This window comes from Dipodomys spectabilis, unplaced genomic scaffold (genome assembly GCF_019054845.1).
Source record: "Dipodomys spectabilis isolate Male_0828 unplaced genomic scaffold, ASM1905484v1 ptg000019l, whole genome shotgun sequence".
NCBI classification, from domain to species: domain Eukaryota; kingdom Metazoa; phylum Chordata; class Mammalia; order Rodentia; family Heteromyidae; genus Dipodomys; species Dipodomys spectabilis.
In genome coordinates, this window is record NW_024870696.1 from 9,017,676 (window position 1) to 9,044,364 (window position 26,689).

The 26,689-nt window shown below is 37.6% G+C and overlaps 1 protein-coding gene across 5 annotated transcripts in view; it reads left to right on the forward strand.

The window, feature by feature from the left end:
• Rgs7 (regulator of G protein signaling 7) overlaps positions 1–26,689 on the forward strand; it is a 413,863-nt gene that overhangs the window by 370,727 nt on the left and 16,447 nt on the right. For 4 of the 5 annotated variants that reach the window (XM_042674394.1, XM_042674396.1, XM_042674399.1 and 1 more), the window contains 4 exons: positions 19,418–19,492; positions 23,500–23,598; positions 24,565–24,626; positions 25,767–25,877. In XM_042674394.1, the coding sequence (XP_042530328.1) occupies positions 19,418–19,492; positions 23,500–23,598; positions 24,565–24,626; positions 25,767–25,877 (347 nt within the window). The remainder of the gene's footprint in view (positions 1–19,417; positions 19,493–23,499; positions 23,599–24,564; positions 24,627–25,766; positions 25,878–26,689) is intronic. The other variant, XM_042674397.1, reaches the window with a different exon arrangement.

The following is a 26,689-nucleotide window of genomic DNA, read 5'->3' on the forward strand; positions in this document are numbered from 1 at the left end:
AAACAGAGGGATCTGTTCCTGAAGAAATAATAATTCTTAATATGGGAGAAAGGTACAGTGGCTCATGCCAGTAATCCCAGCTATGAAGGTGAGTGGATGCTTTGAGGTAAGCCTTGGCAAAACATAGCAAAAGTATCTAAATGTGTGGCAGAGGCCTGTGATCCCAACCTCAGTTAGCAGAGATAGAATAATAGGCTGAGTCTATGCCCTCGTCAAAAAGCAGGGTATCTCATCTGACAAATAACTAATGCAAATAAACTATAAACTGCTGATCACAGCCCAGGTGATAAAGCTGAACTACGAAGCCATGTGGTTGAAGTAAATGTACATATACTTAATAACAAAATATGAGGCAAAAACTGATAGAAAAATAAGGAGAAATGTGTGAACATAGTAATATTTTTGAGGCTTTAGTACCCATCCATCCACAATTGAAATTGAGCAGAAAATAGATTATGAAAACTGATCAGCACCATGAGCCCACTGGTGGCATCTGTAGTAATATTTCCTACAGTAACAGAACTCACCTTCTTTTCAAACTTGAATGGGGCACTTGTGAGAAAAAATACATATTTGGAGCCATAAAATGCACCTTAATATATTTCCAACAATACCCATATTCTCAGACATATGAGGGGATAAATAAATCTAAATATAAACCTTATATCCTTCAGAAAAGCTGACTCCAAGTGGATCACAGATCTAAATGTACAAAGCAAAAATTCCTAGAGGATGACAAACAGAAAATCTTGGTGACCTTAGTTTTGGCATTAATAAAGCACTGTGCCAAACCTATTGAAAAAACTGCTGTTTTGCCATTAAATTAAAAAGAAAAAGAAGAAATTTTGATAAAGAGTTTCATTATGTATCCCAGACTGGCTTCAACCACTTTGTTTCTTCTGCTTCAGCTTCCCAAGGGAAGGCATGCGCTCATGTACCCAGCCAAACAAAACTCCTTTCTTCTGTAAAAGATACTATTAGGAGAATGAAAATGTAAGCCACACACTGGGAGAGTCTTAGAAAATTTCCTAACTGATAATGAACTTGTATTCAAAATATGTAAAGAACTATTAAAATTCAACAATAAGAGGACTGGAGATTTAGCTCAGTGATAGAACTATCCCCTAGTCTATATAATAAATACCCTAGTTAGATCTCCTAGTCTCAAAGCAAAACAAAACAACATCAATGGATCTATGACAGTAAGAAACAACAACAATGCTTGATAAGAAATGTACTCATTATCTTGCCCATGTCATTGTAACCCCTCTGTACAGTATTTTCACAGTAAAAAAAAGAAACAACAACAAAAACTAAAAATGGGCCAAAAATCTGAACAGACACTGCCACACAAAGATCATGGTAGAAGCATGGCTCAGAACTATCATGCCAGCCTAGCAGGCACCAGACTCAGAGTTCAAACCCCAGTCCTACCCACCACCAACAAAATGAAGGCATAGATCACAAGTAAGCATAGAAGTTCAACACATAACTCCTTGTAACAATTCAAGTTGAAACAATGAGAAACCTACTGTTTGACATCTGTTATCAAGACAACAACTAGTGCTAGTGAGGATGTACTCTGGCCACAACCCTCATTCTTTGCTGCTGAGATTGCATTGTAGTACAATTTACTTTAGGATACAATTTTAAAACTAAAAACACTCTTACCATACATAATAATATTCAGACTTCTTAGTAGCTACCTAAATTTATCTATACAAAACCTGCAATCTCCACATGAATAGTTATGACATTTTGATTCATAATGACCAAAACTTGTGAGCAATTAGTATGCCCTCCACCAGGAGCCTGTTTAATCCACATAGTGAGACTTTTTTTGTTTTAAACAATAGAAGGAATGAGTACTGAGGCAGGAAAAGACACAGAGGGACCTTGAATACCTAGTCCCAGGTAAAGGACCACAATCTCTAAAGGCTAGATATTGGAAGCTTTGAACTTTATAAGAAAAACCATAGTGACGGGAAAATGGTCAGTGATTTTCAAGGATCAAAGTGAGCAGGGAGTAATGGCAAGAAAGTTCTAGAGGTAAGTAGGCTGTTTTCAGAGGAATGAACTGTTTTGTAGATGCTGTAATGTAAAATATATGTCACCTGACATTTGTCAAAATCCATTGAGTCAACAGTGGATAGTAAAATTGGTAAAATTAAGTGAGAGCTATACACTTTAAGTAACGATAAAAGATCAACACCAGGTATACAATAGAAGTTAATGTGCCTCATTAAAAGGAAATGTTTATAGAAGGAAAATAGAGTATGAATAAGCACATGAAAATACTCCTTACCTTTCTGGGGGGTTTGTACTGGGATTTGAACTCAGGACTTCATGCTTGCTTGGCTGATATTCTACCACTTAAGTTATGCTCCCAACCCTAGAGAAAACATTTTTTTAAATAAGAGGAAAGGGACGGCATGTCATCATAACAATGCATAACAGGTAACAATGCATTCTGTTTAATGTCAGAGTCACCCTGGTTGAAACGCTGATAGTTCTTTCATGGCCTGTCTTTGTGCACTATAAAAACAAGAAATAGAATATGACAAAGTGTATTTATTGGTTCTCCTTTTTATTCCATTTGCTTACTTTTGTTTGTCTTTTATGGTGAATGCATTCTTGTCCTGATCCATATGGTCAAACTAAAAAAAAAAGAAAAAGGAAAGAAAAAACAGAGTTCCACAAAAAGGATTTGCAGGCATTAAAAAAAATAAATAAAACTCTTTGAAGAATCTGGCTAATGAGTCAGAGAAGAACTATTTTTTCTTTTCATGAATATTATGTTGAAAATCCCTACCCATGACTTTTCTCCTGAATGAGAAAAAGTTCATTGAATAAATTTAGAGAACAAGAAAACTTCAAACTTCCCTTTCTTAAGGAGTTCTACACTGTACCAGGCTGTGCACCCCTCTGAAATGATCAGCTACTAATTATGCACCTTAAACCCTTGCCCAGTAATCTTGCCCCCAGTAAATCATTTTTCCTATATACACAATTAATAGTTTGCCAGGAAATGATAGGTCACTGAAGTAAAACAGCAAATTTCTTTATATTTCAATGAAAAATATGTATTACATTAAAAATATTATCTTTCGGTAGTTGCAAGGAGTTTCCATTCAACAAAAGTTTATGAATGCAATGCATCTTGATCAATGTTACCCCTTCCTTACCCACCCCTTCCCTCACTTTTGTTAAAATTTGTAGGATATACATTCAATTTCTTTTACTAAATTCTTCCACTCTCTATTCTTCTCTTCATGATATGTTCATGTAATGTAATTTTCAATCAGTAATTATAGAAGCTTGATAAACTTGAGGGTAAAGACAAAGATGAATAAAATGTTTCCCTTGTGCTATCCCTCTGGGACAGCAAAACCCTGGCACTAGAGCAGAGATGTGCTGATGGATTATTGTGCAAATACTTTGGTGAGATCTGGAGTATGAAAACAATAGTCAAAATTAGAGCTTTACATTCAGCTACTGTTAAAATAAGAAAAACCTCACCATGTAAAGACAGCAGAGAATATCAAACAGTGGCAAATAACTTATGTATAGAATCTGTTTTTAGACTTAAATTCGTAACTGAAAAGCAACTGGAAAAACTTTTGATATCTGGAAAATATTTGTAAAATATTTGGAGTAATTATGATAAATACACTCACTTCTCCTCTCTTCTTCTTTGCCCTTCCCTCCCTCCCTTCCCTCCCATTGCCTCCCTCCCCCTCATACTCCCCTCTTCTCTCCTCCCTCTCTTTTTTTACTCTTCTTTCTTTCCTTTTCCTTTTTTCCTTTTCTTTTCTGAGACAGGGATTTTCTACATAACCACAGGCTGGACTTGAACTCTCAAACTTCCTGCCTCAGTCTCTAGAGTGCTGTGATAAGTACATAAAACCACACCCAACTTTTAGTATTCTTAATGTAAAATATTGCATAATTTAGAAGGAAATTCTAATTTCACATAAAATAAGAGATTGACGTGATCCCTTTTAAAGAACATATAAATTATTTTTAAATTAACAATATGCACAATAAATGAATATATAAAATACTTGATAAATATATAAATTTCTTAAAGAATATAAGAAATACATAAAAATATGCAAGCTAGAAAAATATTTAAATTTTTAGTCATCAAAGTGCAAACTAAGACAAAGAAGAGGGATAAATTTTCTTCAATGTTTTAGTTTTTAATTAAATTTAATCATATGCAATCTGCACAAGAGAAATAAGGCCATAATTGGTGATTACAAACCTGTAATGCCAGCACTTGGGAGGGTATAGCAGGAGGATCTCAAATTCAAAGCAAAGGCAGCTTCAGCTACTAGAGCTCCTGATTGATAAAAATGGGGAAAGGAAGAGAAGGGAAAAGAATGGAGAGAGGAAGGAAGGAAGAAAGGAGGGAAGGAAGGAAGGAAGGAAGGAAGGAAGGAAGGAAGGAAGGAAGGAAGGAAGGAAGGAAGGAAGGAAGGAAGGAAGGACATCTATTTGATAATCTGAAGATGTACATACAGTGAGAAAAAGGGTGGGAATGGTAATATTTTATCATGAGGTAGAAGTTCAAGTGATATTCACTTGTACTGCCTCTCTTTCAACTCTGAAAAGCATGACCCATGATGACGTCTCTCCATTTTTATTTTCCCTGTTTCAAGTACTTAAATTTGGAGAGAACAAGCTCAGCTGTCGTTGTTTTACATAGGACACTGATCAGTGGATGAAACTGAAGTTACACAGATTTGTCTCAATTATCCCTTCTTGGTTCAGATTTCACTAAATATCCTTAAGTCAGATACCCAGCGTTTGAAATGGGGACAACATAACCTTCTCACAGGACATTGAGAACGCAAGAAAATGTTTTAAGTTAATACCTTAGAACAATAACTCGTATGCAGTCACTATTCAGTAAGTGCTGCTGAAATTACCAAAACAGCAATGCTTTTGAATAGAGACAGAGTAACAAGATATAAGGGAATGTTGAAAAGTTTACAGATGGGGCTGGGGAGGTGGCTCAGTGGAAGAGTGCTTGCCTTGTATGCACGAGGCCCTGGGTTCGATTCCTCAGCACACATAAGCAGAAAAAGCCGGAACTGGCAGACATTACCCTTGAGCTGAAGAGCTGAGGGACTGCGCCCAGGCCCAGAGTTCAGGCCCCCTGACCTGGTAATTGACAGTAGCCTTGTATACCTTTCCATATAGAAGTTTTCTCCATTAAGGACACAGTTTTCGCCATATTGCCTCCAAACAGCGAGACAGTCCTGTTCTGAAGAATCACTTTTATAGTCTAATTTCAGAGGCATGCATAACTTGGTCCACCGTCCCTTGGTGACATAGATTTAGCCAGGAAAGATGTGGGAGGGAATGTAGCACCAAAGTATGAACATAAGGAGGAGGAGGAGGAGGAGGAGGAGGGCATGAAGGCTTGTGATGGAAGACCTCTGTCCCTAGAAAAATCTGGATCAACAGAAAGAGTGTGACAGCTACACACATGCTCGGCAACTGCTGTAGCACTGAGTTACACATCCAGCCCATGAATTTGAAATTTTGGTAGAAGCAATAAAAACTAGCTCTGATGTTAGCATGAACAAAACTTTTCCCACTGTATGACCAATATACTGATGGAATCTCATTCCTTTAGTCCAAAGATAGGAAGATGGGGTGACCCTATATATTTCTCACAGCTGGTCAGGTAATGTCTCCACTCAATCCCCAAAGAGCACAGAAGAATAATCCCTAAAAATAAACAATGCTTCTCAGTACTGATACTAACTTAGGCGAGTTTTTCAAATGTTCTCCACATTAAATTCTACAACTTTTAAGCAGAGTCAATAATTCTACTGATACTACTAAGAAAAGTACAACACTCAAGATGAACTTGAAAGTATATTACAGTTATATGATTGTTATTGAGGGAATGAGTCGTCACTGAAAAATACAAATGTAGCCTAGCTGCCAGTGCCTCATGCCTAATGCTAGCTACTCTGAAAGCTAAGAATTGGAAGGTCAGGCTCCCAGGCTCACCTGGACTGAGAAGTCTATAAGACTCCATTTCCATGGAAGGAAACTAGGTGAAGTAGCCTTCTCCAGTGATCCCAGCAATGATAGGAAATCTTAAGTAGGAGGATCTCAGCTCAAGCATGTGTCTGAGCAGGAAGCTTGCTTGTTATCTTAAAAATAATCAGTCAAAAAATAGAGCTGGAGGCTCAGCAGAATGGCATCATCCTAACGAATGAAAGGCTTGAGTTCAAAACCCTAGTACACATCAGAAAAGAAAAAAAAAGAAAGAAAAGCAAGCTACCCTCCTCTAAATCAGCCCTCAGCCCAGTGCCTGTAGAAGAACTACAAGAAATAGAAGCAGCGCAGGTAGAAAAACTCTCTCAAATGACATATTTTGACTTCATGAGTGAATGAGTAACCCCTGCAAACAACTTTTGGGATGTCACTGAAGGCCATGGATTTAGTTCAGAGCGCACATGGGATTTCCTGTCACAAAATTCTAGAATTTGAACTAACCAACACATGTATGACCAATCTGAGTCAGCAGAGAGTTGTCAGCTTATTCTAATGCTTGCTCAGTTGTCAAGTAGCTACTTAGCTGGTCCAGCTATTTCTCTGCTCAAAGAATGTCATCCAGCTAACAGACTTGGAAGGTGCATGCCACCTGCAATTCCTCCATACAAGTAGGTCAGCAATCCCCTAAGTAAATTAATATCCATGGCAATCATAATAATATTTAGAATTTATCTCTCTGAGTTTGTATTTACAAAATCTTTTCACAAGCTAGGTTTCTAAGGCTATGCTTATAATACCAGCTACTCAGAAAGCTAAGATGTGGAGGACTGTGGTTTGAAGCCAGACCTGGCAGAAAAATCTTTGAGATTCCATTTCCAATTAACCAGCTTAAAACAAAATTCTGGACTAGAGGTACAGATGCATGGCTTGAGTGGTAGAGCAGCAGCCAGGAGCAAGAAAGCTGAGAGAGTGTGAGGCCTAGAGTTCAAACTCTTTTTTTTTTTTATTGTGAAAATACCATACAGAGGGGTTACAATTACATGAGCAAGGTAATGAAGGTAATGAGTACATTTCTTATCAAGCATTGTTGCCTCCTCCTTTGTTTCCCCTTACCATCCCTGCCCATCCCCCCCCACAAAGTTGTAAAGTTCAGTTCCTCTTCGACATAACGACTTGTACCTCTCGTTGTTGCAATGGGTCCACCTGTATTCCTATTTAAACGATTTGTTTTTTTCCCTTCCCTTCCACAAATTTTTTGACATAACGTATTGTACATCTCATTGTTGCAAAGGGTCCACCTGTATCCCTATTTAAACAATTGTTTTTTTCCCTTCCATTCCCCAAATTATACTAACATCAAATACAGTGAAAACAGGGGTTATACTGTGGGGGGGGGACATACAAAGCAACAAAGAAATCATCTTATCCATACATTAGAAACACTAGCAAGAAAGAAAAAAACATTTGAGTCATCTTGGGGTTCATTTCCCTAACATCAACTTATCTGACCATTTCTGCTTGTCTCAGACATATACTAGTTAATGCAAATAAGGGAAACCATGGGACCTATGTTTCTTTGGGCCTGGCTTACTTCACTTAATATAATGTTTTCCAAGTCTTTCCATTTCCTAACAAATGGGGCAATGTCATTCTTTCTGATGGAGGCATAGAATTCCATTGTGTATATATACCACATTTTCTTAATCCATTCATCTACAGAGGGGCTTCTGGGTTGGTTCCATATCTTAGCTATGGTAAATAATGGTGCAATAAACATAGTTGTGCTGGTAACTTTAGTATGGTCTTCTTTGTGATCATTTGGGTAAATGCTCCAAAGTGGGATTGCTGGGTCATAGGAGAGCTCTATGTGGAGTCTTTTGAGGAACCTCCATACTGCTTTCCAAAGTGGTTGAACAAGTTTACACTCCCACCAACAATGCAGTAAGGTTCCCTTCTGTCCACATCCCCTTGATTATAGCCATTCTAACTGGGGTGAGGTGGTATCTCAATGTTGTTTTGATTTGCATTTATTTTATGGCTAGGGAGGTTGAGCATTTCTTCATGTGTCTATTGGCCATCCTCTTTACATTCATTAAATCACATAATCTTTCCAGAGATTTTGTAGGAAGAATAATGGTTGCCTTCAGTTTATAATCAAGAAAAAGAAAGACTCAGGAATCGAGTTCTTTAGACCATGATATGACTAAAACTCAATCTGTAATCATGACCAAAATCTGACATGTGCTTCAAAACTCCAGGTGTGCTCCATTGATTAGCTTATGATCTCTCTCAATTCAGCATTTCTTCTTGCCCAGCATCTAGTCTCTTTTTGCACCAGTGAGAAGTAGGAAAATTATCAATGATTTATTGATTCATCTGCTGAACTTTGTAAGGCTTGCTTGATATCCAAGGCAGGCAGAGGGCAACTCACAGCTGTTCTCATGACCTGTCTGAGAAATGGCTCAACATGATCAATCATACTAAGTTGTCACAGTATATAATATGATAGGTAAGTATGACAAGCAAAAATATTCTCTAGAAAGTTCTTTTTCTGCTCTTGAGCTTGAGCTAGCAATATAACAGTCTATGCACTATAGAAAAGTAGCTATTTATTTATTTATTTATTGTGTGCTAGTCATGTGGCTTGAATTCAGGGTGTGGACACTGTCCCTGAGCTTCTTTTGCTCAAGGCTAGCACTCTACCACTAGAACCATAGTCCACTTCTGGCTTTTTTTTGGTGTGTGGGGGGGTGCTAGTTATTGGAGGTAAGAGTCTCATGGACTTTCCTTCCTATGCTGGCTTCAAACCATGATCCTCAGATCTCAGCCTCCTGACTAGCTAGTATTTTAGGCATGAGCCACCAGACCTGCAAACTTTACACATTGTTATTTACATGCTTAATTTAAAGGGCTCACTTGACCATCTACAGCAAATCTTCAATACCTTCTATTAACACCCCACTTGGAAGGTATCCGAGTATTCCCATTCCAACCATTGGCATTGCCAGTTTTGTGGTATTCATGATAGACAAATAAGGCTGAGGACAACAGGAATGAAGGGTCAACAAGAATGAAGCAGGTTTCTGTACTTATGATCAAGTCAGGCCATGGCCAATTCTCTAGTGTATGGTCTCATGACTGATGCCTTTAACGGTTTTAAATAGCTAAAATCTTAATCCAAATTTAAGTCTTTCTTTTGTGTTACGAATAAAAAGCGCAGCATTTCTATTATTCCTTTAGATTGAAAAATATTTTGACAATGTGGCTTTCATGCATCTCTAGGAAAGAAACTCTTCTTTTTTCCCCCACCCTGGCTACAGCTTTTATCTTCAGTCTTTTTCCCCAATCCTCCCTGAATAGATTTGTAGACACAGCATCCTGTTATGTAAGATATGGGGCTATTTATATGAGCCATGGGTGGAGTGAGAATAAAAAGGTCTTTCCCTATTATTAAATCAGTTCTTCTACAGCCTGTGGATTGGCAACTTTTCAAAATGATGAGCCTGATTTCTGCCTGTATGCTCTATAGATGGGAGCAGGGTGGGGGAGCAGAGAATGGGGGCTTGTGTGTGGAGGAAGATCCTAAAGGTTAACTGTTAATCCTCTAAAGAGAGTTAGAGGAGAGAACTGACAGCACTGATGGTGCCTTGCATAGTCCAGAGGGTTTGGGTGAGTATGGGGTAAGGAAAGTCACCAGCTTCAACGTGCTGTAGAAACCAGCTTGCTGCAACATTCCTACTCTGTACAGGGATGAGATACAGTTTTGCTTTACAGTAGAAATAACTAATAGATACTCTTTAATATAGTAGAGTATATGGAGCAAATGTTAATAATTAGACAGTTGGGACAAAGAAGCTGTGGGAGTTCTGTGAACTACAATGCAGTTTTTCTGATGTCATCTCCAAGTTAAAAGTATGCAATGTGCATAGACATGCACACGCAAGTCTCTAGAGGGATGGTCTTGCAAATAAAGTTCACTCAGTCTGCCCACACTCTAAAAGAGCCAGTCAGACTTCTGAAGCCTCTGAGTTACCGTTAGGATCTAGGCCCCACTTTCACTGGCTTTTCCCAAGATGCACAAATTATCTCTCTCAAAAGGAGAAAAGAATGGCAGTCTGTGTTCTCTTAATCTGATATCAGGTGTCTTCTTCAAATGAACTTGTTTGGTTGAGAAAGAAAAGACAATGAAATAACGGTTTAAAACAATTTAAATCAATTCAAGGTCTATACCACAGTTCTTACTCTTGGTACATAGGAAGAGATACCAAGTGGCTTATTCAAAAGTTTTATACATTCTTACATTTTCTATGCTTTTTGTATACAATTGCTAGCATTTTTAAATAGTGGCTTATTCAAAAGTTTTCTTAATTCTTAAGTGTGCTACAGAGGTGGCAATTTTAGGAAGAAGAAAACATTGATATGTAACTGTAACCCCTCTAAACATCACTTCGATAATAGTAAAATAAAATAAAATGGAATGACTCTTGTCACCAGAAGAAATTATAACTTGAGGGGCTGGGAAGGTGGCTCAGTGGTAGAGCACTTGCCTTGCATGCATAAGGCCCTGGGTTCGATTCCTCAGCACCACATAAGCAAAAACAAAATAGCCAGAAGTGGCGCTGTGGCTCAAGTGTTAGAGCACTAGCCTTGAACTGAAGAGCTGAGAAACAGCGCCCAGGCCTAGAGTTCAGTCCCCACGACCAGACCCCCCCCAAAAAAATTATAACGAATTTGTGCCTGACTAGAAAATACAACTATTTCTTTAGAATGTTCAATTTTTTAATATAATACTGAAATGAAATTAGACTTATAGTGACTGGCCTGTATAGCTTATAGAATACTTATGACAGTCAGATGGCTATGGTTCAGAAAATATAAAAATATTCCACAATATGAAAACTATTGTCATATTTACTTTTATTTGCTGTCTTGAATCAGATTGTTTTCATACAGGTTTATAATATTCAATTATAGAATATAACTTAATGGAGACAATAATACTACAATTGAGTAAGTTATACTTGAGACCTGAAGGACAAAGGCCAATATGCCGTATCTGAAGAAAGAGATTGAAGCTAGTATAGCACATAGGAAAGAGAGGAATCAGCTACTTATATAGAGTAGTAAAAGGACAGTGAAAAGTAGGAATGAACTGAGCAAGGAAAGAGAGGTACCCAATAAAGATAAAATCATAAATAGAGACCTTTCTACCTAGCACCTGTGCAACATTTTAGATGTATGCTACTTACCCAACGTGTGACAAGCACTTTATGGAAATGTGCAGAGGAGAGTAACATGGTGTGGCTATAGTTTTTAAAAATGGCTTTGACAATTTTCCCATTCCTCAGAGAACATAACAAAGTCTCAGCTCCCAATTTTATTCCTTCTGCAATATGTTGCCTAAGTATGAAGCTATTAGTTAGCTTGCAGAATGTATATGTCCTAAGAATCCCGAGAATTTAATGACATTTAATAACATCCTTTCCTTTCCCTCCTTTCCTTCCTTCCTTCCATCCTTCCTTCCTTCCTTCCTTCCTTCCTTCCTTCCTTCCTTCCTTCCTTCCTTCCTTCCTTCCTTCCATCCTTCCTTTCTTCCTTCCTTCCTTCCTTCTTTTTCCCCTCCCTCCTTCCTTTTTGACACTTTTTTGGCTTTAACTTAGAGCTTAATACTCTTCCTCTCCAGTCTGCATTTTGCTGGTTAAGAAGAGATGTCATTTTTCACATTTTTCTGCCTGAACCAAGAACCTCCAGGTCTCAATCTCTTGAGTAGCTAGCATTACAGGCATGAATCACCAGCATCCAGCTATTTCCTAACTTGTATATGCCCAAAATTAATTTTGTGCAAAATTCAGCCAATACTCTGTGTAAGACTTAACCAAAGTAGTTCTTAAACCTCCACCATTTTAACCTATGTACTTTGATTCCTTTGTTATACTATGGCACCTGTGTTAAAGTCAGTGTCTGGTTTCTTGACCTGAATCAGGACTGAGATAACAAATTAGAAAATGATGGACATGGCTGCAGGCAAGGATGCTGAGCGCAGCAAAAATGACAACTGGCTGGGAAAGGCAGAGATGCTAAAAATGGCGTAAAGTGACACAAAAGCTCAGAAAGCATTAAGAATTAGAACCATCCACCCCTACAGGCATGGCTGCCTAAGGACAGCACACACTAGTGTTCTGGTAATGACCTTGAATCATGAAGAAAAGCTAACATTATTCTGGAAGTGATTTTATAAGTTTACTGAAATATATCGGGATTTTTTTTGTCTTCTAACAGTGAAAATAAAATATAGTTAACTCAGCAATAAATAGCTAATCTAGAAGAGAGCTTCATGTGAAACCCTCTTTTAAAATACTTTTAATGAATATCAGACTTTTTCTCTTTATGGAAATCAGTTTTAATGCAACAGAAGTCTTTTTAAAAAATATTGTAAAGATACTGTACAGAGGGGTTACAGTTACATGAGTAAGGTAATGAGTACATTTCCTTTAGGCCAATTTGGAAAACAGAAGCATTGTTACCCCCTCCTTTGTTTTTCCCCTAATATCCCTCTCCTCCCCACTATCCCAACTCCTCCCTCCCCCACACCCAAAGTTGTGAAGTTTGTTTTCAACATAGTGTCTTGTACATCTTATTGTTACAATGGGCCATCCTGTATCCTTGTTTCAGCATTTTGTTATTTCCGTTCCCCTCTTCAAATGAGAAAAATATATGTACAAGATGCAGGGCACCGGAATCAAATACAGTGACAACAGGGGTTATACCACAGTGGGAAGAATATACAAAAGAAACAAGCAAAAAAACCTCACATAGTACATTAAAAACAACAGCAGCAAAGAAACAAAACCTCTTGTGGTTTTTGAAATCAGTCATCTTTATAGCAAGACACACAACCTTTCTCTGTCCTATAAAAGGATCTGCTTTGGTCTAAATGTTTATGCAACCCACCCCGAAATTCAGGTATTGGAATCCTATCCTCTTAGTGAGAACATTAAGAAGGCATGTCTTTGGGAAACCATTAGATATTATTGGCTCTCTCTTAATTGATGGAAATAGTACTGTGTGTAAGGATAAAGGAAGTCTTCACTCTCAACAGGACAGGTGGCTCAAATCTGTAATCCTAGACTAGTGAGGCTGAGGCAAGAAGATGACAATTCCAGGCCAGCTAAAACTGCTATTTCCAAATCTATAATTCCTTATAGAAGGATGAAAGGATAATTTTAAGTGAGGTATAATATATTATACATTGAATTTTTAAAGCTAGTATGGTGAGCCAAGTATAGTGGCACACATCTATAATCCCAGGACTCAGGAGGCAAAGGCAGATGGATTGGGAGTGGGAGGCAATCTTGGACTTCTTGTCAAATTCAAGATCAGCCTAGGCTCCATAGTGAGACACTTTGTCAGAAAAGAAGAAAAAGAAAGAAAAAAGAAGGAAAGAAAGAAAGAAGGGAGGGAGGGTGAAAGGGAGGGTGGAAGGGAGGGTGGAAAGAAGGAAGGAGGAAGAAAGAATAGAAAGAAGGAAAAGTCCAGAGTGTAGTTCAGTAGCAGTGGCAACTCACTTGAAAAAAATAAACAAATAAAAAACATACTGAATCCTTTTTTAAATTAATTTAAATTTGTTAAATTAAATTAAATTGGTTTGAACCAATAATTATATGTAACTGACTCATTTACTTCCTCAGAATTATTATTTAACAAAAAAATCCAAGACATGCATAAAGGCTCTATTTGCCACGTTATTCTGAATTCTCCATTTAGGCATAATTTAGGATCTCTGCCACCCAGTTTCACAGAACTCCAGTAGCCAGATTTGAAGAGACTCAGTATTCATTCCTGGATCTAACTGCTATACAATATCTGAAGTCTTGAATTGTTCTGATGCATATATTACTTCTTCCACCATATTCACAACATGAGCTGGAGATGGAACTTATAGGTGGAAGTGTGTACAAAACAGGAGAGAAAGTTTGGGATCTATCCTGGTACCACAAAAATAACAGATAGTAGACAGGCAGGTGGTTAGATGATAGTAAATAGGTAAGTAAACTGATAGATCATAAATAGATATATAGATACATAAACACATGTATAGATACTTAGATAGGTAGGTACATACATACATACATGCATACTTAGATAGGTAGGTTCATAGATAGGTATATACATAGATAAGATGTATAGGCAATTGGATAGATGGGCAGATGGATTGACAATAGATAAATAGAAGAAAAGGATTTTGCCATGAAAAGAACTAAATGAGATTTAGGTTATCCTAGTAAAATAGCAATAAAGGAACCAAGAATTCCAGTCTCTGTGTTGTGCCCCATAAAGACACACACATACCAATGTAGTTCTATTTCTCTGTGACATCCTCATTTTCTCTGTTTCATTTATGGCTCCCACAACTCTGCATTCCACATTATTATAAATCATGCAATACTGTTGTTATGCATGGCTCAATTTGCTTGAAAATAAATTCATCTTTGAATCCCTAGAAATGACTTATGATTCAATTCTAGGCCAATGTAAGCAGCAATTTATTATCCCTTAAATCTAACAATTTTTGGCTTGATACTGTTTCAAGCAAATAGTCACCATTTTAGCGTGCTTATGGAATGCTTGCTTGCTGCTGGTAATTTTATATCTATATCTTATTGGGAAGATGTATGTATCTAGTTCTGCAGAAACCAACTGATGAATAACATTTCATGTGGATCTGGTGCCAGCTACTGGCACCTGTTATATATGCTTGAAAACAGCACTCGCCTTTGCTTTATTTTTAAATAACCAAGGACAGCATGGTCTTGTTGCTTGCAAACAAAATTGTAGAAAATACCTACCTCCCCTGTTGAGGAGAATTACATCTGATCAGCTGTAATGTCCTATCTCATCATCTGCGTAGATGCTATACTGCCATATTGTGATTATTCTGTGCCATATTGTGATTATTCTGTGTCCTGTCTTAGTGTGGTAGGAGGCCATGGAGGAAAGATCACATATTCATTTATGTAGTTCACCATTCACCATAAGAGCTGAACCTTAATTAGATACAGAGCGAAATAGTCTTTGAATAGACAAAGGGATGCAAAAATTCCATATCTCATTCCCTGCAGTATCTGACTTTTACAAGCAGTTATTTGGAGGTTGTTAGCAATAAAGTATTAGTTTATTGATTCAGAAGAGTGCTAGACAATTTGAGCATTTAAGCATTTTTAATCTATAAGAATCCTTTAGATAGCTTAAGTATATTAGGTCTGTTTAACCATTAGCTGTTCCAAGATGCTATTCAAATTATAACGGGAGTTTGGAGGAACACTGAGGAAGGCAGTTTGTTTTAGTTATCCGTTATTATTTTGACCAGTTAGCCATTGGGAATCAATTTTGATCTGGAAGATTTTATTTTCATGAGATAAGAAACCAACACTTCTGATTATTCAGGCTCTAATAGGGTTTTATTTTACAATCAATGCTTACTAATTAGTTGATTAGTGGTGTTAGTAATTGGCTCAAGTAGAATTTTAGATGTCTGTTAATGGTTCGTTAATCAAATTGAAAAGGCCATACTCTTTGAAAATTGAGGATAAGAATTTCAATTCTCTTTTGGACTGCCAAACAGATATGGTCCTATGGGGAAGATTTTTTTTCCCATTTTATGTCTTCAATGGTTGACACAATTTCTGAGGTCATTTGCTAATTATCTTGCTTGATAGGATGTCAATTTGATTTAAAAATCCTATGTTCCCAGGGAAGGAATTTTAGAGTTTAATTATTTCAGACTCCTCAGATGTGCAAAGAAAATAGAATCCCCATATTTTGCATACTTGGTCTCTTTTCTCAGAAGCCTATTTAAAGATAAGTTTAAATGAGCATGCTCTGTATGCTGCCATAATGTAAATGATCTGTGTAGCTAATTAAACCACTTTGGGTTAATTGACCACATTTTCAGCTTTCCGCAGCTTGTGCCTGCTTGCTGCTCAGGACTGGTCTTGAGAGGAGTTTGCTGTAGGGGGATTTTTGTTTATATGATGTCATGAAGTGGAGGATGCAGGCCAACCATCCACAGGACACCTTCCAAGAACTTTATTTAGACAGGGTTGCTTGGTCTGCCTTCATAACTTCTGGCAAAGTGCTCTCTCATCACCACACACTTACGCCTTGAGTTTGTCTTCTGTGCATTTGCTTCCAGCATAAAATCCATGGATACTGGGTCCTGATTCCACCTCGGGCTCCTATTCTACCCATTTGTTGCCTTTACAGCTGGGCCTCTTACTTCTTGGGTGTGCAACAAATTCTGGATTCCTTGTCTACTGCACAGAAACCTTGGAAAGCACTTTCCTGGGCTCATCTTCATTGCCACGCCCCTTTAAAATTAGATTCATGTTGGATATGACTATTTGTGAGCTTTCTCCAAAGGCTCAGTCACAGCTAGTCATAGGCTACTTCATACTGGTATGAGCATTTCTGCCACTCCCTCATTCTATTCCTACAGAAGGAGAATGAGGGACCTGTGTAATGCTTAATCTTGCCTTTGTTTCATTTATCTTTTCCTCTGGGTTATGAAGGCATATGCTTTGCCCTTCTTGAATATCATACCTAGTTATTCCTAGCTCACATTAGCACCTCTATTATCTGGCTGGCCATGCTTGGCTTTGGATGCATCTATATTGTTATATCAATGGGAGTTGAAAGAATTCCAGTGGTTCTTCTTCAACATCCCAGGTATAAGCAAGGTTGACTTTAGGGAACTAGAGGATGAGAAGGAAATGTAAATATGATGCTTTAATAGTTCTACAACACTGTTCATTATTGTGAACTTTGGATGCATATTAAAATTGCAGGGTCCCTTCTTAATAAGAAAAGGAAAACGTTAATGACAGAAAAATGAAATAAGAATATTGGCACTGATCAACCTGGTGCTACATGCAGTAAATAGTTCCTTCCCACACGAGTACTCTTTCTCCTTTCTCCATTGTGAAACTGATCCCTATGCCAAAATAGCTTCCTTTTTTTTATTGTGAAAATACTGTACAGTGGTTACAATTACATGGGCAAGATAATGAGTACATTTCTTATCAAGCATTGTAGCCTCCTCCTTTGTTTACCCTTCCCATCCCTTCCCATACGCCCCCCACTCCTCCCCCAAGACTCCCCCCCCCACCAAAGTTGTAGAGTTCATTTTTGACATAACGACTTGTACATCTCATTGTTGCAATGGGTCCACCTGTATCCCTATTTAAACGATTTGTTTTTCCCCTTCCCCTCCACAAATTGTACCGACATCAAATACAGTGAAAGCAGGGGTTATACCGTGGGGGAGGGACATACAAAGCAACAAAGAAATAATCTTATAAATGTGTTAGAAACAATTGCATGAAAGAAAAAAAACATTTGAGTACATATCTTAGGGTTCATTTCCCTAACATCACCTTATCTGACCTTTCCTGCTTGACTCAGACATATACTAGATATTGCAAATAAGGGAGCCCATGGGACCTATCAAACCAGCTACTTTTATTCCTGAGTTGATACATAAAGCTAATTTGTACTTTCATGTTTATCGTACAGTGGGTGTATGCATACAGTATGCATAGTTTACATGTACTATTTGTGGGAAATATTTAAGAAATATTTTCCTCATTGACTTTCTGTTTCTTACTCATTCTGCTCTTTGTTTCCTTTTATTCTATTTTTTAATGACAGAGTCTCACCCTATATCTCGGGCAGTCTATATCTCAGTGCCTCTGCCTCCCTAGTGCTACTTGGATTATAGAAGTGCATCACCTCACTGAGATTCATCATTTAACTTGTTTTACTCATTGTGATATGATGGTGGAGTTGTATCATAATGTCTGGGTTATCAGGAAAGAGTTCTTTCTGCAAGGAGTTTCATTAGGCAAATCACCCTGGGGCCCTCTGTCTAACCTCATTCCAATTAACAAAAACTGTTCCGCATTCATGGTTCTCTTTATCCACTGTCATAGACATCTCGTATCATAATTTCTTGCCATCTGTGAGAAAAAAAATCAGAAAGTTGAATAGAGATGTATAATTCAATACTTTCTTATTCACAAAATCAAACTATCTCTAAATTGTATACCTAAACTTGAAAGTATGGAGCTAGAATCCATGTAACTATTAACTTCTAATTACCTTTAAAGGATGAAGTTCTTTCTAGTTCTCAGATTCAGTATATTTTTGAATCTCCTTTCTTCTCTCATTTTTGTTCCTCAGTCTTGCCTTTCCCTGTGTTGTGAAAGTCTATTTTTGGAGAGTTTGTGGTATACTATATCCCTAATTTGTATTACTACCCCATTTGTTCTCTTCCTTTTACGTCCCTTCTCTTCCTTCCTCCTCCTTCTTTCCATCCTCTTCCTCTTCCTTCTTCTCTTTCTTCCTACCACCTCCCCTAATCTCTTTGTCCAAATACAAAAGGAGTGTATAGTTGTGTAACTTCAGAAAGCAGAAACAGGCACCCCAGACTTTCTCAAATTCCCCGGTTTGAAGGAAGAAAACTCGTAAATTTATAGAAACAAGTACAGTATAATATTATACCTTCAATATACTGACAGTATACTTTCTCCGATTCTTTTATAACATGAAATCTATGGTGCAGTCTATTTCTGTAAAACAAACATTCTTAGTCACTAAATTTCCAATAACTGTGAAGAAAAAAATCCATTCTGGGATTTGTGCTGGCTCAATGGAATGTCACTTTTAGTTTCCCTGTTGAGAAAACCAAGCAGCCATCCAGAAGTAGTGTCAGATTCTGTAAAGAGAACAGGCTAGAAAGAATAACCTGTATAGACTTCAGCAGGTAGCAGGAGGTAGAGAGGGGTGGTGTCGGGTGTCATTCTCTGTGTAGTTTTAAACACCAACATCTACTCTCACATGCAAAGCACAGATGTTTTCTTTCATGTTTGTATTGTTTTGCTTTGACGGTACTGCTGTTTGAACTCATGGTCTCATGCTTGCTTGGCTTGCTTGCTTGCTTGGCCCTCTGCTACTTGAGCTGTGCCTCCATTCTGCCTTTTTACTAGTCATTTTTGAAGATGGAATCTCCAAGGGTTTTAAATGCCTGGGCTGGCTTCCAACGACGATACTTACGATATTGGCTCCTCAATGAGTAGTTATGATTATAGGCATGAGCCACTAGCATGGGCCCAAGTACTTTCTTTTGGCTTCTCTGAATTGTTTGAAAATTGTGTTTGAGGCTTTTAGATGTTCAGACAAGAAGGCTATATTATCCTTTATTATTGTCCACTACTAGCAGAAGGCTTGTCTCAGGCTCTTTGGAAGGTGAGTCATTAATAAATGTCCTAGCCTGAACCTCATACCCAAAGATTTCTTTCCCTTTTTCTCTCTCTCTTTTCTTTTTTTTCCCCATTTCTAGCCTGGTTGTGTAAATACTACTGAAGTGGACATTAAGAAATCATCCAGGATGAGAAACCCCCACAAAACGCGGAAGGTAACCTGACATCGGTTGTAAAGTCCCGGCTATATACTACAGTTTTCATAGAGTATCACCCAACAAATACCTGACTCCATTACATGCCAGTCTTACCTGCTGGTCCAGGGCTTGTTGGTCCCTTTCCCCTTAGGAATGGCACCATCCCTGGGTCTCAAGGCAGATGGGGGGTACTGCCCGGAACTGACAGGAGGAAGAGAGTAACATCAGACCCTTCCACTCCCCATCACAGGCAACATGTCACAAAAAAGGAAAAGAGATGGAGGTAATCTGAAAAACAGTGGTATTGCTGAGAACAAGGCATATGAGAGAAAAGTCCAAGGGAAAATAGACACTACTTAATTATAGGAAGAGTTTGAGGATCTTCATTTTGAAATCAGACCTTTGGGAGTATCTGTTCTCAGAAAAGGTGCCCAGGAAGAAATTTTGTTCTGAAAGCAGTGACGTTTTAGACAGTCCTTTGAAAATAGTGGTGGTGACCACCTATTTTTCAAAGTAGCATGGACACATAGGAAGTATTTTATTCATTCCATTGAAAATAGAAATGTATATATGAAATATATATATATACACATATACGTATACACACACACACACACACACACACACACACACACACACACATACACACACACACCTGTAAGAGTCTAGAGATACAGCACACAGATTGGAAGGCCTGGAAGGAAATTCTGGCTTAAAATCAGTTGCCTCTTTGTGTGTGTCTTCAAGGCCTTTCTTCTGTGTGTGAACAGAGAGAAAGGAAAATATGGATTCTCATACTCTTTTTAGAAGGGTACCAATTCTATCTGGGCAAGCTCTCACCCTTCGGTTCTCATTTAACATTATCTTCTTCCTACAGGCCATGTCTCCAAATACAGTCACCCTGGGCTTTCTCATATTCATTTGGAGGAATTGGCCTCAGTTCATTTCACACTGTAAAGGCAATTGAAAAGATCTGTGACTCTAAATGGCTTCATTTTATCAGTTAACTTGGTAACAAGCAGTAAATTATTTCACTACCTTAGAAAGGATTCCTCACAGCTCTGTCCCTGTGGACAGAGCCACTCCAAATGGTTATAAACCCTAGAAAACAATGACCAGGTACACATGCCCGTGCTCTCTAGAAGCTGCCAATGGTTGCTCAGGAATTGGTCTCTGTTTTGGCACTTCTGCTGAGCAATTGCCTTCCATTTTACATTGCTCCTGGAAGGGTGTGGAAGCCTTGAGCCATGCTTAATCTTTCAAAACAGATACTGCCCTTAGCAAAGACAGCTGCTCATCATGTCTTCGGGAGTCAGATGGAGTAATAGTTCTTAGGGTTCTTGTGATTTCATGCCATAACAAAATGAACAAAGCTAATGAATCCATAAAGTCCTAATCTAATTTATGTGCTCACAGACTATTTGGGTTATGTTTACATTTAATTTTGGGATGCCTTATTTAACAATTGAGTTGTGAATATGTTTAGCAATATAACTGATTTTTGATATTTTGAAAATTGTCATGTAGCTCAGTTCTTAGCACTTGCTTACCATCTACAAGACCTTGGATTTTATCCCCAGAACTGCAATTAATAAACCAATACTTTCAAAATTTAAGATTAGCTCATTTTCTAGTTGTTCCATTAAATTTTGATATGCTTTATTAAAATACAAAGAAATTGTTAATGTATATTTCCTCAGGACTCATAAATGATTACATTAGCATAGCCATAAAGCAGCTAGGCTAATCTACAGGATTATTTTGCCTGTTTGTTTCATTGTTATTTATTTTTTTCAGTGCTAGTAATTGACACCAGGGACCTTGCACAAAATAGGCAAGCATTCTACTTTTAAGTCCAAATCTAGACAGTGATTTAAGGACCCCATAATAGTCTTTGATATATCCTAAAGGTTTTAATGTAATAGTAGGATTGTGTATTAGTCAGTGATCTCTAAAGAAACAGAACTGACAAAGGGGGTGGGGGTGGGGGTTTGCACGCACACACGCACACATGCACACACACACCCATGTGTACACTCAGGTACATTAATAAGGGAAAGAGAGAGGGATAGAAAGAGCCCATGATAGAGAGGAGGGGTAGGTTAATTTAAGGTATGTGTTTACATGGAGGTACTCAGATCATATGACAATGCTAGCTACCAGGCCACAGCAAAGAGCAGAAAAACACAGTGGTTGAAATGTAAAACTATTTAGAATCAAATTTCTTCTTATCAAAGAAACCAGCCTTTATTTTTCTTTAGAGCTTCAAATGGTTATGTTTTAGAGTTTTTATTTTCCTTATCAAAAAAACAACGTGACACTCCTGAAAGACCCTTAGATACTAGAGAGTAAAATGATTATATAATTGGTGATCTTTCACTTATCTGATTTTTTAAAAGAATCAACCTAAAATCTAGAATGTTGCTAAATTAAATCATGGTCAAGTATGACTAGTGTTAATTCATTTAGACCTTTCTGTGTTTTCAGTGTAAACTAAATATCCTTATACCCCAGAACCTATACATATTTTTCTTTTTCTTTTAAACACCATTTTAAATCACATATTTATGTGATTGCGTTCCAACATAAGAGGAAGCATATTTATTTTGCTTACTTCTATCTTGAGTGTGTAGCACATAATTGCCACGTGTAAGTGCTTAATGCATGTTGTATGAAGGAATGAGTAAGTGAATGAACAAATGGGTGAATGAAATGAGCATGTCCAAGCCATTTAGTCAAATCTTGTTGGTAACAATTTTAAAGCCCATTTCTTATACTTTACCATGAAATGGATGGGCAGTGATAGAACTGGGTTTTTAGGGGCTGCAGTTAGGACAGGAGAAGATGTCAGCAGAATGTACCCAGGATAGTCTGGAATGGATGATCCAGAGGATGAGAGACAAGATTAAATCTGCTTCAAAAGTGTTAAGAACAAAACAATGGGGAAATATGAAGGAAAAAGAGTGAAGTCCAAAATGTTTCACTGTCGTGCCAAAATGTCACATTAAAGGCCCAAAGGCATTAAAGGTTCAAAAAAAAGTTGTTCATGACTAAAACTTACTTTCAGAGTTTAATGAGGCATCTAAAAGACTTCATCAAACATCTGGATCCACGCAGGTCTAATTTCAAGTTTCCTTGTAAACTTTATCTGACAACTTTAATTTTGTGGGACTCAGAGAGTTTTTTCTAATGTCCTTCTCTATATCTTCCTGCACATAAAAGTGCAAGTCACATATTTTAGATTGTTTTAAATTGATAATGCTTCCAAATTAAAGAAAAGGGAATTTCATTTTCTCTCTGGAGCTGATGCGTGGTGGCTCATACTCACTTGTGGATTGGTATTTTAGCTCTTTAGTCTCTATCACTTGCTTCATGCTAAGCAGAATAATCTTCATAATAGTCAGTTTGACTTCCTTTTCAACACATTGCAGGATGGAGAATTCCAGAGGAAATGTGAGGTCTCTGGAGTCAAAAATCTTTGCACAGACACCCCCAGTAATGAGGATGTGCTCAGTGACTTCTGCCTTGTCACAGCATGTCACAGCACAGTGGAATGTCTCCAGTCTCAAACCAAATCAGTACAACTCACCTCAATCCTTTATTCCATTCCTGTGAAAAAAGGAAGTTATTTGTAAATCTCCACAGGGGTCATTGAATTTATTTTCTATTATATATGCACATCTATTTTACTTGGAATTTGATATTATCAAATGTTAATTTTAGCATTCCACAGATTTAGTACCTTCAGACTGCACCCCTAATTGTGTTCTACTTACCATATTTTTGCATAGAATAAGTTATTCTGTTCAAGTTAAAAATTGAATTGCATGCCTTCAATATCTCTTCTTCTGTTTTACTTATGCATGGGAATTATTGATAGCAATGTCTTTTGGATGTAGATAAGAAACTTCATCAAATAAGCTTTGAGTTACCTTACTAGATAGATAATACAAACTTGCTTTTTTATGGAAGTCTACGACTGTGAGAGATGTTTTATCCTAACATATTTTTTTATTTTAACATAGTCTGTCTATGGTTTACAAAATGATATTAGAAGTCACAGTCCAACCCACACACCCACCGCAGAAACAAAACCTCCGACAGAAGATGAGCTGCACCAACAGGTGGGTAAACTTATGAAATGACCTACAAATGGGCACAACGTAGCAGCTATCGAGAGGAGACAGTGAATGTTAATGACAGGTGCTGGGAAAGGTAATTTGTGTGCTCAGCTGTTTCATTTTGAAGTTAAGAGGTAATGAAGGGAGTAGTGCATGCTGGGCCTCGGGAGAATGAGGAAAGCCAGCTTGGAATATACAATAAGACCAACAAATAAAGACCTCAAAAAAAAAAAAAAAACAGAATACGACAAACAAGGGCTAGGAATGTTGCATAGTGTTAGAGTACTTGCCTAGCATGCACAAAGCCATGCATTCAAACCCAATGCCCAATGATAGCAATAATTAATAATAATAATAATAACTCAATGAAGTTGTCTAAGACATGACACTTGAAAATTCATCAGTGTATGGAAGTAGTGGCTCGTTTTCACATACAAGGCTGTGATTTGAACCCACAATGGTATTTACTCCTGTTTCTATAATACTCATGTATCTAAACCATTTGAAGGTTTTCTTTATCAATCCTAGTATGCAGTCATGGCAGATATGGCTTCTTTTTTTCAATCTAATTGGCTTCAAGTTGTATTTCAATGTAAGCACTAATGTCTAAACCTCGTGTTGGTATAATCCAAGGGCTGTACCCCCCCCCCCCTTTTTAACTTTCTTTTTCCTAATGTTTTATTGTGGTGTGATTTAAAATCTCCATAGTGTTTTTCAATGAAGTTATATTTGGGTAAATACAATGTTTACTCATTTCTGCTTCAAAGCTATATTAGTTCTTTTTACAATCAAACAGATATTCATTTTCTGTTAACTTTTTCAAAGCCCTCTGCTTTGATTTATTTTTTGACAGATTTTTGAAGTGTTACTTAGAAAGTAGTTGTCCAGATTTCCCAGTCTACTGCAAATCAGATTTGAAACTTGTGATGTCATTACTTATGTAACATACTTCTCTAACCCTCTTTGCAGATAAAATATTGGCAAATACAGTTAGATAGACACCGGTTAAAAATGTCAAAAGTTGCTGATAGGTAAGTGTTTTAAGATGTCAATATGAATTTTAAAGTGTCATGACACAAATGTGTTAAAAATGGCAAGAGGATGGCTACAAGTAGGGCTAAGATAATTGAAACTCTATAAATACGTTGTTTTATTTTTCCCTTTTGCACATAATGAATTTTTTGCCAGGGGGCTGGTGCTAGTCCTTTGAATTGAACTCAGGGTCCAAATGCTGTCCTTTAGCTTTTTGATCAAGGCTAACACTACTACTTGAGCCACAGCTCTAGTTCCAGTGTTTAGGTGGTTAATTGGAAATAAGAATCAGATAGACATTTTGGTCTAAGCTTGCTTTGAGCTATGATTCTTAGATCTCAGCCTCCTTAGTAACTAGGTTTATAGGTATGAGCCATTGTCACCTGGCGTATATGAAGAACCTTATAAAGAACTCTTGTGCTATAGTTAAAAGGGCAGCATGATCATCATTGTCCTAAATCCCTAGTAGCCATGTCCTGTACAGTACAACCCAGAATAAGGTACAGACAAGAATTCAAATGAGTGAAATCTCCTCACTTCTGCTGGAAGATAGGAAATTTAATTCACTAGTGCCCCAGTGATGAAATTATAAATTAATTTCCACATTCACAACATGCTATTGCCTGCCCTAAGAATCTGCATTAAACTTAGATTTTAGATTTGTCTTGTCTTCTTTTAAATCTGTTCTTAGTAAAATTCACAGTCTTTATTTGGGCACACTGTTAAATCTTGCCTCTCTTACCTTTGCATTCTTAAATATAGATTGAAAAGCACCTATATTTTACGTAATACCTATATATACTTTTGAGCAAATTTCCCTCTTAATCCTTTCTCCAAATTGGTAACCCTCATTGGGGAAGGCAAGTGTCAAAGCAAGGACTAATGTGAGTGAGCACTGTTCTTCACAAGCCGACGTCCCCAAGGCCACCTCTTTTAAGCCTAAGAAGTGTTGATCCCATATTTTAGACATGGAAGACAAATGTCATAACCACAAATGCCTAAATCATAAGTTGTTTCATGCATGGACTCCCTGGACAGATGTTTTCATATTGGTTTGTATTACTTTGTATATCTTCAGGCAGAAAATTCAGCAAGATGGAAATGTCTGGGTCTTTGTTTGTTTTTGTTTCTCTCCCTAGTCTACTCAGTTATACGGAACAATATGTAGAATATGATCCATTTCTTGTTCCACCTGACCCTTCGAATCCATGGCTGTCAGATGACACTACTTTTTGGGAACTTGAGGCAAGGTAAGTGAATATTTTTCTTCATTCCAAATTTTCCATTTATTTTAGAGTCTGGGTGAAGTAGGAAGAATCTTATAGCTGGTTCCTTCTACAGATGGCTTTACTCTTCACCTTCATTGTCCAGGATTCAATATTCTTGCTCAAACTAATGGCTTTTGAAACAGGCATTTGTTTTTCATAAAGACTTCATCTATAAAAAGACAGAATCCTATTATTCATGACAACGCAGATGGAACTAGAGATCATTATGTTTGGTAAAATAAACCAGGCACAGAAACAGTAGTATCCCATTATCTCACAAAGCATAAAAATTGATCTCAGAGGCTGAGAGTGTAATGGTGTTTACCAGAGGCTCTGGAGAAAGGGAAGCAGAGAAAGACTGACCAATGGTACTGATATACTTAGATAGTAGTAAGAAATTCTGATATGCCATTGAGCAGCAGAACCATTGTAAGCAACTATGTCCCATGTGGTTAAAAAAGCTAGAAAAAATAATTCTGAAGGCTTTTTACCATAGGATGTTTGAGGAGACATATGCATCACAATGTAAATATTATATATGTTACAGAAATATCACATGGTATTCCATATATATACATATGCATACATATGTGCAGATGTGTACCCTTTCATATTCTTTTTTTGGGGGGGGGGGATTCCTGTTGTGGGGCCTGAACTCTGGTCTTGGGCGCTGTCCCTCAGCTCTTCAGCTCAAGGCTAGCGCTCTACCACTTGAGCCACAGCGCCACTTCCGGCTTTTTTCTTTTTGCTTATGTGGTGCTGAGGAATCGAACCCAGGGCCTCATGCATGCAAG